Source organism: Scylla paramamosain, chromosome 48 (genome assembly GCF_035594125.1).
Source record: "Scylla paramamosain isolate STU-SP2022 chromosome 48, ASM3559412v1, whole genome shotgun sequence".
Lineage (NCBI taxonomy): Eukaryota > Metazoa > Arthropoda > Malacostraca > Decapoda > Portunidae > Scylla > Scylla paramamosain.
The window spans coordinates 2,569,133-2,583,829 of record NC_087198.1 but is presented as its reverse complement, the minus strand read 5'-3'; the positions used below and the strand labels follow the sequence as shown (position 1 = coordinate 2,583,829).

Below are 14,697 nucleotides of genomic sequence, written 5' to 3'. Positions count from 1 at the left end.
ATGCTTGCCACCACTTATTGTAAGAGTGTTTTGGTGGCAGTGTGTGTGACCAGTGATGGCGACCCACCCACCAGTGGTTCTGTGCTGACTACTAGTAGTCACCTGTGTTGTTGTGGAGTTGACGGAGTGATGATGCTTGTAACTTGCCCAGTCCATGAAGCTGCTTGGAGTGTTGGCAGCGTGGAGAACCAGAGTGAAGTGGTGATTCTGGCAGATTGGAGGCTGTGGCAAGTCGTTGATATGTTGATATGTGTGCCAAAAAAACACACGGGGACGAGGGTGCCTCATTTAATGACGGAGAACTCATTGGTACACACTGGATTCAACATGACACTGTACTGTGAGATTGCCCTCTCTCTCTCTCTCTCTCTCTCTCTCTCTCTCTCTCTCTCTCTCTCTCTCTCTCTCTCTCCTCTCTCTCTCTCTCTCTCTCTCTCTCTATATATATATATATATATATATATATATATATATATATATATATATATATATATATATATATATATATATAAGTAACAAAATGATTCATAAGGCTTGAAATAAAGACATGAGTTTTTATGTTTGATTTACTGACACATCACTTTCCATAATACAGAGAGGAATAGTTTTGTGTTCATGAAAAAAATACAAGGCAATGGTTAATTTACATGTATAAGTTTGCAAATATGAGAAGTGTGCTTGAAAGGTTTGAAAGCGACCCCAGGCGGGGTATGAGAGTACAAATTGTTATACTGTACACACCAAATATAGACGTCACTTACCTGCTAACAATTACTTCTTATAAGTTTTTTTAAAAATAACAAGTTATATCTTGGATGAACTTAACACTACTTAATAAGACAGTCACGTTTCTCGCTCCAAGGAATTCCCCTATTTTTGTTGCATTTACATTAGTGAACCAATATTTCTTGACATATTTTTTTCAGCTATTTGTTAAAAAAAAAAAAAAAGTCAATTTGAATGAAGAGTGAGTTTCATCTCTTGCACCATTAAGATCACCTAAAGAACAGATTCACTTTTGTACACTTGCATTCCTTCACTACCACTTACAATGGCAGCTGATGATTTGCACACTTGAACACACTTACGGCACGTGAGTGTTGTTTAAGGAGAACAGATAAATACTTGTGTAATTTTCCTTGCATTGTCACCATCCTATAATTAAGACATGCTGGCCTGTTATAAGTTTGTTCAGACAATCTCTGCCTATCAATAGCACAAGTCCTTAACTTAACAGTTTGTTTTAACCAATTACCATCTGCATTTGGTACTTGGTGCTACAAATGTGACATTCCATCTTGATTTGATAACTTATTTGTCATCATCTTGTCAAGCCGAAGTGCTTTATTTACACCCAGACCAGACATTGTCTTAATAAACCTGTACTAAATATTTCATGTCCTAATGGCACTGCCGTTTGCAAATGAATATCAAACACTTCTAGGCCTATCCTCCATGAATCCATGTAGAGCCTGTTTCACCATACAATATGCAAGTTGACTATTATCTTGCCCTGCTGTACTTACTGGCCAAAGGTGGCATTACCTCAGCTTGCACCATCACATTACTCAACCTGCGGTATTACAGGGGCCAACAAGTGCACACAGATGAGAGACCCTATTAACAGAGTATCTTCTCTCACTAGGCTCGCGACATGAAAATATATATTCTTCTTTATATCGACTCCACAACTAATTGGCTATATAAACTTCTGAATATGAAAATCGAGCACCAAGCACTGGCGTTCCTGTGTGTGTTTGTGTGTGGGGGGCGGGTAGGAGGTCTTCCAACGCGTGGCGCAGCTCACAGCTAATGATTACAATGGTCTGCATCTTTTGCATCTAATACTTTCGTCGCCGCCGCCTGGTTGTCTTGGCAGAGGTCCTCCTCCAGGCACTGCACGATGATGGGCGCCCCGTCCCCAGGCTTCCGCCCCTCACAGTCTCCTCCAAAGTAGGCGGAGCTGTTTTGAGTTGTCAGGTTCTCTCGTGTCTCTTCTGGGTTCGCACACATCAATCTGAACACCTCCACCACCCATCTGGCGGGGTCCCCCTCCTGGCCAGCCCCAAGCTCTACCTCCCTCGACCGCCTATGCTCCAGCCACCGCAGGAGGGCGTTCTTGAAACAGAACCCGCTTGGCACCGCGATGTTCCACTCCTGTGTGGCGAACCATTTGAAAAAGCTCTTTTTGTGCCGAGGCATCCAGCGCTCGGGCTTGAGGCGGGAAAGAAGTACTTTTCCCATCAGCTGCACCTGGCGCTCTGCGGGCGTCAACGTCCCCAGCACCTCAGCCTCTGTCAAGGCAAAGCTGCAGCGCCATGTTCCATCAGCAGCATTACTGAGCTGCATGGTGGTGGTGTCCTCAGGAGTGAGGAGCGGTCTGCAAACTTGCTCCAGCCATGGCACCTCAAGCACTGGCACCAGGTCCACGCCGACCAGCAACAGTGGATACTCTCGCCCCTGCCAGGCCAGAGAGAGTCCCACGCCCACTTGCGTGCTGGTCAGGCCCGGCGGCACCAGGCTCAGTCTTTTGTCCTGCAGGGTGTGGCCAGCGAGGCACTGGTGCACCTCCTCGTACAAACTGGCCATAAATCTATTACCCTCAAGGTGGGGATTGTCAGTCTTCACACAAATCTGTAACCTGCCCTTCAGCGGGGCTTCCTCCTTCCCTCTCTCGCTAACAGTTATTCCTACGTCATCCTTGTGAATCACGAGGTTAATATCAAATTCGTCAGGGGCGTAAAGCTTAGACCCATCCTGAGAACTGCCCGCCAGCCTCAGGTCGCCGCGGTACGTGGCATCAGCGGCTGACACCTTATTCATGATGATGCTTATTTCTGCCATCACCGCCTCCTTTACCTCAAGGGCCTCGCCCTTTGATAGATCCACAGCCACCCGCTGAGCCTCCTTCTGCAGCTCTTGCAGGCCTATGGATCTCACAAGATTTCTTATGACGCTTTCCGGGTCACGTCGGTCGATTGGGTCTAATAGATTACGCTTATATTTATAATACATATTGTGAAACACTTTAAAATTTTCTCTCACCTGTGTGCCCGTGGTGCCCGCGCGGCAAGGAGGGTCCTGCGTCACTTGGTGTGCCAGGAGTTCGAAAGTACTTTTATGGCCAAACATGGCGGCCAGGTGAGGGGGTGTCTGGCCATACGTGTCACGCTGCTGTGGGTTGGCGCCAGCGCTCAGCAGCAGCGCCACGCAGCCGTCCTGGCCGTGCGAGGCCGCCTGGTGGAGGGCGGTGGTGCCGCAGGTGTGGTCCAGCACCTCGTCCACGGGGAAGTGACCCTCTTGCAGCATAAGATGAGTCAGCTGCAGGAGACCTTTGCGCGAGGCCAGCAGCAGGGCAGCGTGGCCATCAGGTAAGGAGACCTTCTTACCCTCGCCCTTCTTGTGGCTCTCAAAGAGATCCTCCTGTATACACAGCGCTGTCCGTGCTGCGGTCTTCTCGTGATCTGCCTTCAAGCGAAGCTCCATATCCTTCAGTTTTTCACGCTCCATCATAAAGAGCTTCTGTGTGCAAAGAGAAAGAGAGCGGTGAATATATGAACAAGTAAATAACCCTTTATTGCTGCGTACACATAGATATGTTAGAAATGATGATAGAAATCGAGGATTACATACGTATATTAGCATTTGTCTGCCTGATTGGAGTTGTTTATTAGGCAAGATTAAAAAATACAAGTAGCTTAATTGGTCAACTAATAGAATCAAATAGTAAGTAATATTAATAAAATATAATACCATAATTGAGCTGCATAATATTCATGATATGAATAAGAAGTTTGTTGTGCAAAGGTAGACTACTGAAAACGTTTGGTTCAAAACACAGCGTGCTGTTTTGGTAAGAGGATGCTCCAAGCTGTGGCGACATAAAATCCACGTTGATGCTTCTACTTTGGCGAACACCATCCAGTAGCCGAGGCACTTCATTTCCTGTGTGCTTTGTGAGAGTTTTATAAATCAAGAACAATGAAAGTGATTTGTGTATCGATGAGAAATTAAACAATGTCATTAATGAAGCAACTTTAGCTGCGGACTACAATTTTCCCAGGGAAAGCATACCTCTGATTTATTTATTTATTTATTTTTATCACGATAATTCTTTGATAAATGACGGCCATGTGCTGGCCCAGATGGGAACACAGCAAAGCAGAGGAGGACAGCATATGGCACAGCACACACTAATAAGTGACTTTATTGTTAAACAATGTGTTGTCTTGTACAATATTCCACACACTTCTGAAGCGTTGTCAAACGCGTCATCTATGCGGGGCAGGTTTCTCGTTTCTGAATTTTCTGACTGGGTCAAAGCAAACTTAGTATTGTTCAGCGCCTCAAAAACTCAATTCCCCCATCTGTCTATATCGCCATAAGCAAGGACAGCATCATTAAACAGACAGATAAACATAAAATGACTAAATCTCCAGGGCCAGATGACATCATCCTAGAGCACTGCAGGAGTGCACGGGTGAGCTTAGCGAGCCGTTGCTGCGGCATTGAGGGACTCATTAGACAAGGCAGAAATACCAATGGGCCAATTTCACAGTCGCTTGGTAACAGTCCCAAATGAAAGCCTTACCAGCCTGGTGACACCTCCAGCCACTTTCACAGCTGGTGTTCTCATGGCTTCGGTAATCCCCAACCTGGTGACTCTATCATAACAAAACGAAAAGCGCCGATTCGGTAACGCTGGTATGCCGGAGCGGCCTCATTAGATAAAGCGAGTCAGTTCTTGACCAAAGAATTAACCACGCCACCACTAAAAAGGAGCAAGGTGTGAAAATACATCAGCTGTGCCTTCAGCACGCCATATCCATTATTATGGTGACTTCTTGTGACTTAAATTCCTCCCTTTCAATGTCTGCCTGACATTCACCAAACTGCTGTGCCAGCCAGCCACTTAATGAGTCATCTTTTTCTCTGTCCCTCGTTGCTGTACACACATTTGTTACAGAGAAATATTTCGGGTTGAATGTAAATCATCCTAGCCTACTATTTATGAGATAGTTACTTTATTTCTGGGTGAAATTATGATTTTTTAAATCATAATCTATGCAACGAAAGAATCAGCAATGAACTTAGTGAGCTAAATATTAAGGTAAACTTAGCATAACCAAATCCAGCACTCTGATGGAAACGGTCATGTTATTTCAATATTTTGCAATATTTTGTTAGGTGACAAATTTCATATAGTGTATGCGTGTGTCAGGATTATTACAGGAGTGTGACCAAGGAGGCGTAGCAGACGAAATAAGCGCGACAGGTGCTGAAGTTTTGATCAGCTGGTGAAGTGAGTTCATGCCGCCATCCAAAAGAGTACACAGGCAAGCAGCCTCACCTGCTCCAGCCTCTGTTGCTCCTCGTGAGGCATCATGTGCACCGCAAGGCGACCATGTGTGTCCGGCACGTACGGGCAGCCCCCAAGGTCCCTGATCAGCAGCTCGGCCATGCCTTTGTGGCCAGCCTCCAGGGCAGCGTGGAGGGCAGTGCCACCAGAGGCTCCATTAAAGACTGTCCACCCTCCTGCCCTATGCAGGAAGGCGGCAGTCACGGGGCAGTTGGCAGCCGCTGCCTTTGCCAGGAGGTCGCTCAGTGCTGGCCGGTCAGTCTCCTTTCCCCATCGCCAGGCTGCCTGCCAGGGAGTATTTCCCTCGATGGTTGTCACTAGATTGTCGATGCCCTTGACAAGGGCGCTGCTGACCTTTTCCAGGCGACGCTGCTCTGCACGCAGCCGGCAGCAGTAGGCCTGTGAGGAAAGGATGGTCACCACATCAGGTAAGCACCGTGCGCAGAGAGAGAGAGAGAGAGAGAAAGAGAGAAAGAGAGAGAGAGAGAGAGAGAGAGAGAGAGAGAGAGAGAGAGAGAGAGAGAGAGAGAGAGAGAGAGAGAGAGAGAGAGAGAGAGAGAGAGAGAGAGAGAGAGAGAGAGAGAGAGAGAGAGAGAGAGAGAGAGAGGTAGGGCAGCTATGCAGAAGTGTCATTAAGTGTCACAAATCTAAAAGTGCATGTACAAATACAACCTTACCTTGTCCCAAAAAAAAGGAAAAATACAAAGAATTATTCCAAATATTAGGTTTGACAAGCATTATTACAATTACTTTTAGGATTATAATGATGAATTATAATCAAATATTAGGTTTGACAAGCATTATTACAATTACTTTTAGGATTATAATGATGAATTATAATCAAATATTAGGTTTGACAAGCATTATTACAATTACTTTTAGGATTATAATGATGAATTAACATGGATTCAAGTATTATGAGATCTACTTCATTGCTTGTTCTAAACATTACACTGAAGTGTCCTTTTATGAAATGACAAGATTCTGTTGCATGACCTGTAATGTTGGACAGGTTTGGTGTGCTGCAGGTCTGTCATGTGCACCACTAAAACCTGAAACTGACGGCACTGAAACACAAAGGCTCGTCCTCTACAACCAACAGACCTATAACTCATCCAAGTTGTTCAAACACTTTCCACTCTGCAAAGGAGCCACCGCTGAGACTTGGGTCCAGTACCGGTGCTCGTCCTCACCTTTACAGTGAGGTAGTTCTGTGAGACAGGGAAGGGAAGGTACTCACGGTGGTGAGGGTGGCCAGCACCCTGTGAGTCACGTCGGGGCTCTGCCAAGCCTCCTGCAGCAGGCTGGCAGGCAGCGGTGCACCGCTAGCCAGCAGCAGGCTGACGGTGTTAATGCGGTCGGTGGTGACAGCCAGTCTGAGGACAGAAAGGCCACCCAGGAGCTCTATGGGCGCGCCCTTACATATGAGGGTGGACACTGCCTGCACGTCGTCCCGGCGACTGACTGTTGAGAGCAGCTCCTCATGCAGTTCTTCAGGAAGCTTGTAGCTCTGCCGGAGAGAGAAGAGAAGCCATGGTGCTGATGGTATCGCAATGAAAGCTACATAATATAATGTGATGTAATAATATAATAATAATGTTGTCACGGTTTTCAGAAAGTTTCGCTTGGTGGCGACATAAGTGTTCACTGGTGGCTGTGGCGATGTGTCAGTGTGCATTGTTATGGCCTGTGTGTGTGTGTGTGTGTGTGTGTGTGTGTGTGTGTGTGTGTAGCTGTTTGTGTGACAAAGGCTCATTCATGCAGAATACCTTGATATATATTTTCATTTATTGTTTAATGCAGTATGTCTGTTTGAGTAACTTTTCCTTATTACTATATTGATAACAGTAGAGTTTCTTTTGAATTTGTGTTGTCATTACATTTCAATGTTTTATTTTCATGAAGTAAATCATGGTTTGTCCTGTTCCTACAAATGGTGATACTGGTGTCGCCTCCATGAGACACTTTGCCTGCAGATGGTGCACACACCACCAATTTATGTGTCTGCCACACCCATGTACATGTGCTAGTGGTTGGAATGCAAGCTTCTGTCGCCAGAGACAAAAGACCTGGTAGTTTGAGGCAGTGTTGAGCCATTACTTGCAGCTGCAACTAGCCAGGCTAGATGAAAACTGTGGTCTCTCATAAAGCCCTCAACAGTCAGGTGACAGTGTGGGCTCTCCCGAGGCAAGTGTACACCGTGTGAATGTACACACTCGAAAGCCACCGTGACTGACGCATTGCCTGTCCGGCAGGTGGCGTCCCTCGTCAGGTGCCCGCACAGTGCCCCATCACTGAGCAGCAGCTTGGGGGAGCAGTCCAGACACCACCACAGCCTCGCCCCAAGCCTGGTGACTGCTGTTATTTGCTTCACAATGTTGTGAGTGCTATAATTGTATACTTTATCGAGTTTTCCGCGTCAGTTTGCGTTTGTCTTTGAACCGTTGTTATAGCTTTTTGTTTTGTTTTGTGTGAAAACACCACTTTGCAGAGGCAGCTACAAATGTGAATCTGGTATATGAAAGATAAATTGGAGTTTTTGAAGTTATGATAATTATCAACAAAACAGCTGAAATACTTATGAAATGTTTTCAGGGTGTAGAAAAATCAGGTTGCCGCAGGACATCATCAGCGAGCTCAGAAAGCAAGCGAAGGGATTGAGGTAGCAGACCCTGAAGAGTCCACAGCAGCTGAAAACTCCATTTCTCCATATGCAAGCCCTGAAGTGCAGGAGTTTATCAGAGGACAGGTAATTAATGGCTTAGGAAATAAGAAGGGCAGAAGATATGGGGGACAAGGGAGGAGGTTTGCTCTGGCCTTGCGTTACCATAGTCCTAAGGCGTGTAGGTTTTAAAGCTCTACTTTTTCACTCCCCAGCAGTTCCAATCTTCACCTTTGGCTAAGGCAAACTTCCATCCAAGCAGGCTGGAGCAAACAAACTCACAGTCCTGAGGAAGAGCAGACACCACGTCGAAGGGAGAGACTGTGGCATGCATTTGATGCAGTGACCGTCAGAGAATCTCTCCATTTTGACCCGGCCTCCGATTCCATCATTGGTACGAAGGATTTTGGAGACCGTGGCAAGAGTATGAAGCAGGCAAACCATGCACTTGTGTTCATGGCTAAAGGGTTGGCCAGGAAGTGGAAAGTGGTTAGGTTAGGTTAGATCAGGTTATGTTAGGATAGGTCAGGTCAGGTCAGATAAGGTCAGGTTAGGATTGCCTTATTTTAAGCTCTCGTCTCCATTCAAGTACAAACAACGAGCACTTCCGCGTTCCCCGCCCACAAACCCCTCTTCCCAACGAGTCCCCAAGGTCGCCGGGGGACGAGAGAAGAAGAGGCTGCAGAGTGAAGTGATTCCACTGTGTTTTGTGCTCAAAATCGTCCATAACATAAACAATCAATAACGGACATCACAGTTTTGTAGTTTGCGGCTTGGTCGTACTGTAGCAATTCATCCTCCTCAGGCACGGGTTGGTTAGGTTAGGTTATGCCTGCTTAGGATAGGTGGCTTAGGGTAGGCTAGGTTAGCTTAGGTTAAAACCCTTCAGAGAGTCTCTTGGGGCCTTTAGCAGAGCTCGGCTCGGGGAACACGTCGCGTTCACCTCCCAGCCCCTCCACGCTGCCGCCAGTCAGCACGTGGCTCAAGACTCGTCGTCAGGAGCAGGACTAAACAGCCGATCGTTTAAAGAATCACATCGTGCTCATTTTTTCAAGTGTTGGGATGATGTGAGTTGTGCACTTTTGTTTGCTGGTCTCCCTGTGAATTGCATGTTTACATTTTTGATGAGTGCTTGCCTTCAAGTAGGATCTGATGCACTCAGTGTAAATACAAGACTGATTTTGTGACACCTGTGAGTGCTTTCAAGAACACTTATCAGTCTACCACCAGACTGCAACACTGCCCGTGCTGGCGAGGTGCTGCTTAAACTGAGCGGCTGGGCAGTCAGGCGTGCATTTTGCACTGGCCACACCGACGCAAAGCATTACCGGTGTTCACCTGACAGCCGCAGGGTGTCCACGGATGTGACCATGAGGACTGTCCACAGTAGGCCCAATGACAAGCTGAGGAGTGAATTTGCTTGCTCTGTGGAGATTCAGGGGAACCACAATCGTCCCCTTGGCCCTGCTGATGCCCTCGGTGAACCAAGGGTGCCCTCAGCTACACCAGAGCTATTTGAGAGCCATTTGAACCAAAACCCTTAAGTTATCATTATTATTATTATTATTATTATTATTATTATTATTATTATTATTATTATTATTATCATTATTATTATTATTAATTCTTTTTATTTATCTGTTTGTTATTTTCCGGTGAAAAGCAGCACTGGATAGGGATTGTGGGGGAGAGAAAGAGCAGGGTGAAGATAGAGGTGTTTCATTTCCTGAATGTTTCAACAAGCTGCCTTCACGGGGAACAAATTGTCGCCGAAGAAGACAGCTTGAAAAAATACCGAGGAATGAGAGGTCTGGTGCTTCACCCTGCTTCCTTGCAACCAGCACGGTCCCCGTGCACTCGTGCAGCCTAGAGATGCTGTCTGATGCTTTCCTGTTGGCTTGCAGCTAGTACAGGATGAAATACAGTTTGTGTTCTGAATTAGTGAGTTAGTGTTCAGCTAGCCACTGTGTTGTTTCCTTGGTGACGGTCACGTGTCCGCCACGTTCAATGTTTTTGCCCTCTCTTTGAGAAGTGTGCACACCAACTGCTGAAATATTTGCACTGCATCACAGCTCGCTCAACAAAACGGGTTACCAAGCTTATAGCATAACCATTACCTGCAGGCTTACCACCTCATTAATATCTATAAGCACCTCTTGAAATTAAGCAATACTTCATTTGTTTAACATGAATTTACAAACACAAATGTGAAGAAAGAAATACATCTTGGTAAAGGATGCAAAATGTTGTAAACAAAAACATTTTGCATCACATTCATATTGGTTAATGTTAGAAAAATGATAAATGTAATAAGCTCACACACACACACACACACACACACACCTCTATATTTTGAGGGAGTTTCTCCGATACGACTCTAACCTGGGAGCTACTACTGCTTTCAAATGAACTTCTGAGTACCTGACCACTGATGTGACGTGCCACAGGGCCTGAGTAACATTTCTACTGCCAGTATTGAAGGTACTATCAAGTCTTCCCTGTACTGTTGTGTGAGCCACAGAAGGTAAACAAGGTGTTGCGGTGTTGCCACATATATATTGTACCACCCTCACTGACCTATGCATGTAAGAAATTCTATTGCTGAACTCCACACAAGAATGGCACACTTCATTGGGTCTGAACCTGAAGAATTAGTGAAGACAAAGGTAGAAAACGAGCTTGCTAATATAACCAGCAGCAATGATGGAAGGGAAAGCAGACGATTAAGGATGCAGTTGTTATGCTGTCCAGCCTGGCAGCATAATTTCGGTCGCTGTGTATCTACTGTATCTACTGCTTTCAAGGAATTCAGTGATAAATTAGAAAACAAGATCGCAGTAATGCTGAGGAATTGCCTCCTGCTCAAGTATGAACACGACAAGATGGAGCAGTACTCCCGAAGAGAGAACTTACATATTTCTGGATGAGAGGAAGAAGAGGACGAAAGTGAGGAGGTGCTGGAAGCTAAAGTTATAGAACATGCTGACACTATTGGAGTGAAAATTGAGCAGGATGACATTTCTGTTGTTTACCATTTGCGGAGGCCCAGGGAAGGAGGTAGGCCAGTGATTGTGAGGTTTTGCCACCGAAAGAAAAGAAATGAAATTATGCAAAATAAGAAAAAAAAAAAAAAAAAACTGAAAGGTAGGCAAAGAAAAGTGTATATAAATGATGACATGACCTCCTTAAGGGTTAAAATGTTGAATATGGTTAAAGGGCAAGAAACAGTGAAAAATGTGTCCACAAGGGAGGGGAGCATTCTTGTATAGTTGCACAGTGGGGGTAGACCTGTAGTTATAAACTGTCCTGATGACTTAGAAAAGGTTGTTATATCTGCTCCTGATTGGAAAAGGTTAAATCTAGATCACTTAACAAGGGCCTAGGATGGCCCTGCTGGGGCACAGCACATACTTGGGCATGATAATAGTGTTAGTGTAAGTAATATTAACTCTGTTCAGTTTGTTCCTCCCCTGGATTATATTAATGTGTCGTCTCTTAATGTCTGCGGTATCAAGTCAAAGTTTTTATCTATGAATTTTGTTAACTTTATTAAAGATTATGGTGTGATTTGTTGATGTGAAACTAAGTGTGATGATACTGATGTAATTAATGTAAAAAACAATATGGAAAATATCGGCTTTGACATTGTCTTTAAGGACAGAAGCAAATTAAGCAGGTTTAAATCTGGGGGTTTGCTCATGGCCATCAAGAAAAATGCTAGTTTTAAGTGGAGGCATATTAGTAACACTTATGATTCTTTACTTTCAGTTAAAGTTGATAGAAGTAGTGTAAATTTTGGTAGGGAACTGGTAATAAGCTGTGTTTACATTCCCCCCTCACACTCTAGATGTGGTAATGAAGAGCACTATGATGAGCTGGATGATTTTTTGCTTACTTACTCATGTGATGATTATGTGCATTGCATGTGCTTTGTGGTGATTTTAATGCTCACACTCTCACTATGTGTGATGTTCCTTCTGAGGCTGCTGAGGACCCTGTGTCTGTAAGTTTAACTAATTTTGGAATAACTGAGACTAGAGCAAACCAGGACTTAACCCCAGATAGGAATTCATATGGGAAAAAGTTGTTGGATGTTTGTAAGAATGATCAAGTTTATATATTCAATGGAAGGTTAGGGGAGGACTGCAGCATTGGCAAACAATACAACTATTGACTACTTTTTAGGATCACCATTGATTGTGAAATATGTTGTAGTTCTTAAAGTATTAGATTATGAACCTTTGTGGTCTGATGTACACTGTGGACTACATGCAAGGATCAAATGTGAGATACAAAGTACGGTGCCTGTTGTAAACCGAGAGGCAAAGGAATCAAGACAATCAGGTGTAAGGCAAAGTAAATGGAATGTTGAAAAACAATTTTTATGTGTGAGTAATATTGATGAAACTAAGATAAATGAACTGATTGCAAAAGTGGATGAATTACCCATGGATGCTATTAATCTAGATTTAAAACAAATACTGATTGAGGTGGCACTTGCAACTTTCCCACCATATAAGAAAAGATCATTCATGAAAAAGTCCAATAATGCCACCTCAGTGGGATATGATAAAGAGTGCTGGCCATCTAGAAAGGAATACCACAAAGCTAGACAGAGATTTCATTTGCATAGTGAAAATTTTAACAACATGATTGAGAAAAGCAGGAAAAATAAAGCAAATCTAAAAAGAGTGAAGAATAAGGAGATGGATAACTTAATAAAGAAATTTAGAAAATATAAGAGTGATGACCCTAAAGCATATTGGAAAATTTTAAATAGTCAGAAAAGAACTTATCAGATCCCAAGAACACTAAATGAATTATATGACCATTTTAAGCAGCTAGCGGGTGATGAAAATTCTGACAATAGTGATGTGAATATTACAAATGATGAAGACTGTGCGGATGCTGAAATTTTATCAGTACTTAATGATCCTATAAGGGAAGGAGAGGTAGTTAGAAATATTAAGAAGTAAAAAAAAAAAACAATAAATCCCCAGCATCTGATATGATATTAAATTAATATATTAAAAAGTACTTGATACTGGTGTCATGCCAGCTGAATGGTTGGTGGGTACAATAGTGCCACTCTATAAAAACAAGGGAGACATCCAGGATGTTAATAATTACAGGGGCATCACCTTACTTAGCTGCATGGGGAAGCTGTTCACCTCCATACTTAATGAAAGACTTAATGATTATTCAAACACCTTATCTACCATTAATGAAACACAAACGGGCTTCAGACACAGATATTCCACTCTGGATCATATATTTTTTCTTCAAATGTGTCATTGATTTATTTAAGTGGAAGAAGAGAAAGCTATTTTGTTTATTTGTTGATTACAAGAAAGCCTTTGATATGGTACAGTGTGAAGATTTATGGTGTAAACTTGTGAAGGAAGAGATGCAAGGAAAAATTCTAAATGTAATCAGAAATATGTACAATAATATCAGATCATGTGTCATGCTTAACCAGGAGATTTCAGACACCTTTGTTTGCAATGTAGGGGTAAGACAGGGGGAAAATTTATCATCGGTGCTTTTTGCTTTTTATGTGAATGATATTGAAAGTAAATTCATTGAATATAATTGCAGTTATGTAAATTTTGGTGACGATTTCTTAAACATGTATCTTAAACTATTTGTTATTATGTATGCAGATGATACAATTATTTTGTGTGACAGTGAGGATGGAATGAAGCAGGCACTGGTTGCTCTGAATTTATATTGTAATGAATGGAAATTGAAGCTAAATTGTAACAAAACAAAAATAGTAGTGTTTAGCAGGGGAAGACAAAATTGAACTATGAACTTGAATTTGGTGGTAAAAACATTGAAGTAGTGACAGAGTATAAGTATCTTGGAGTATTATTAAATTATAATGGGAGGTTTTGCAAAGGTGAGCTGGAGCTAAAAGAGACACCTACAAGAGCAATGTACTCATTAATAAGTAAGTGTAGGAAGTTTGACTTGCCAGTGGATATACAACTCAAATTATTTACCACCACGGTGTTACCTATATTGACTTGTGCAGCTGAAATTTTGGGTTACCATATTGCTAGGGAGTTAGAGTATATGTACATGAAATTTTTAAAGCAGGTTTTGGATGTTCATGAGAATACTTGTAATGACATGGTGTATGGTGAACTGGGTGTATTTCCACTTGATATTTATATAAAGAAAAAAAATGATAGGTTATTGGTCTAAGCTAATTTCAGGTAAAAATACTAAACTGTGTTATTTAATGTACCAATGTCTATTGCAGCTGGATAGGTTAGGGCTTCATAGTTCTCCATGGTAAACTTGTATAAAGAATATTTGTAATGACTGTGGAATGTCTGGTATGTGGTGTTGCAAGATGTTCCTAATTCAAGATGGCTGAAGAAAGCTATGGAACAGAGATTGAAAGATCAGTGGCTTGTAACTTGGCATCATAATTTAGAAACAAAATCATTAAGTAGCAGTTATAGGGTGTTTAAGACAGATTTTGGCAGAGAACAGTATTTAGAACAGTTAACAAAGGGTGACAGATTATTAGTGACTAAATTTAGAAGTTGTAATAATAGACTTCCTGTAAATGTTGGTAGGTATCAAGGTGTCAGTAGAGAAGATAGGGTATGTAACATGTGTAATGCTGAGGTAGAAGGAGAAGAATTTCATGTTCTTTTTGAAT

General features: G+C 43.0%; 1 protein-coding gene and 1 long non-coding RNA gene across 5 annotated transcripts in view; one reads left to right on the top strand and one right to left on the bottom strand.

The window, feature by feature from the left end:
- Positions 1-937: 937 nt before the first annotated feature.
- The window catches only part of LOC135095301 (serine/threonine-protein phosphatase 6 regulatory ankyrin repeat subunit B-like), a 40,095-nt gene continuing 26,335 nt past the window's right edge, over positions 938-14,697 (bottom strand). For all 4 annotated transcript variants that reach the window (XM_063996070.1, XM_063996066.1, XM_063996068.1 and 1 more), the window contains 3 exons: positions 6,600-6,869; positions 5,351-5,758; positions 938-3,522 (listed from right to left, as the gene is read on the bottom strand). In XM_063996070.1, coding sequence (XP_063852140.1) covers positions 1,810-3,522; positions 5,351-5,758; positions 6,600-6,869 — 2,391 coding nt within the window. In that variant the 3' untranslated portion in view covers positions 938-1,809. The remainder of the gene's footprint in view (positions 3,523-5,350; positions 5,759-6,599; positions 6,870-14,697) is intronic.
- LOC135095303 (uncharacterized) overlaps positions 7,183-14,697 on the top strand; it is a 7,939-nt gene continuing 424 nt past the window's right edge. Inside the window, exons 1-3 of the long non-coding RNA XR_010264238.1 lie at positions 7,183-7,739; positions 7,955-8,108; positions 8,237-14,697. The exon at positions 8,237-14,697 is cut by the window's right edge and continues 424 nt beyond it. This is a non-coding gene — a long non-coding RNA (uncharacterized LOC135095303). The remainder of the gene's footprint in view (positions 7,740-7,954; positions 8,109-8,236) is intronic.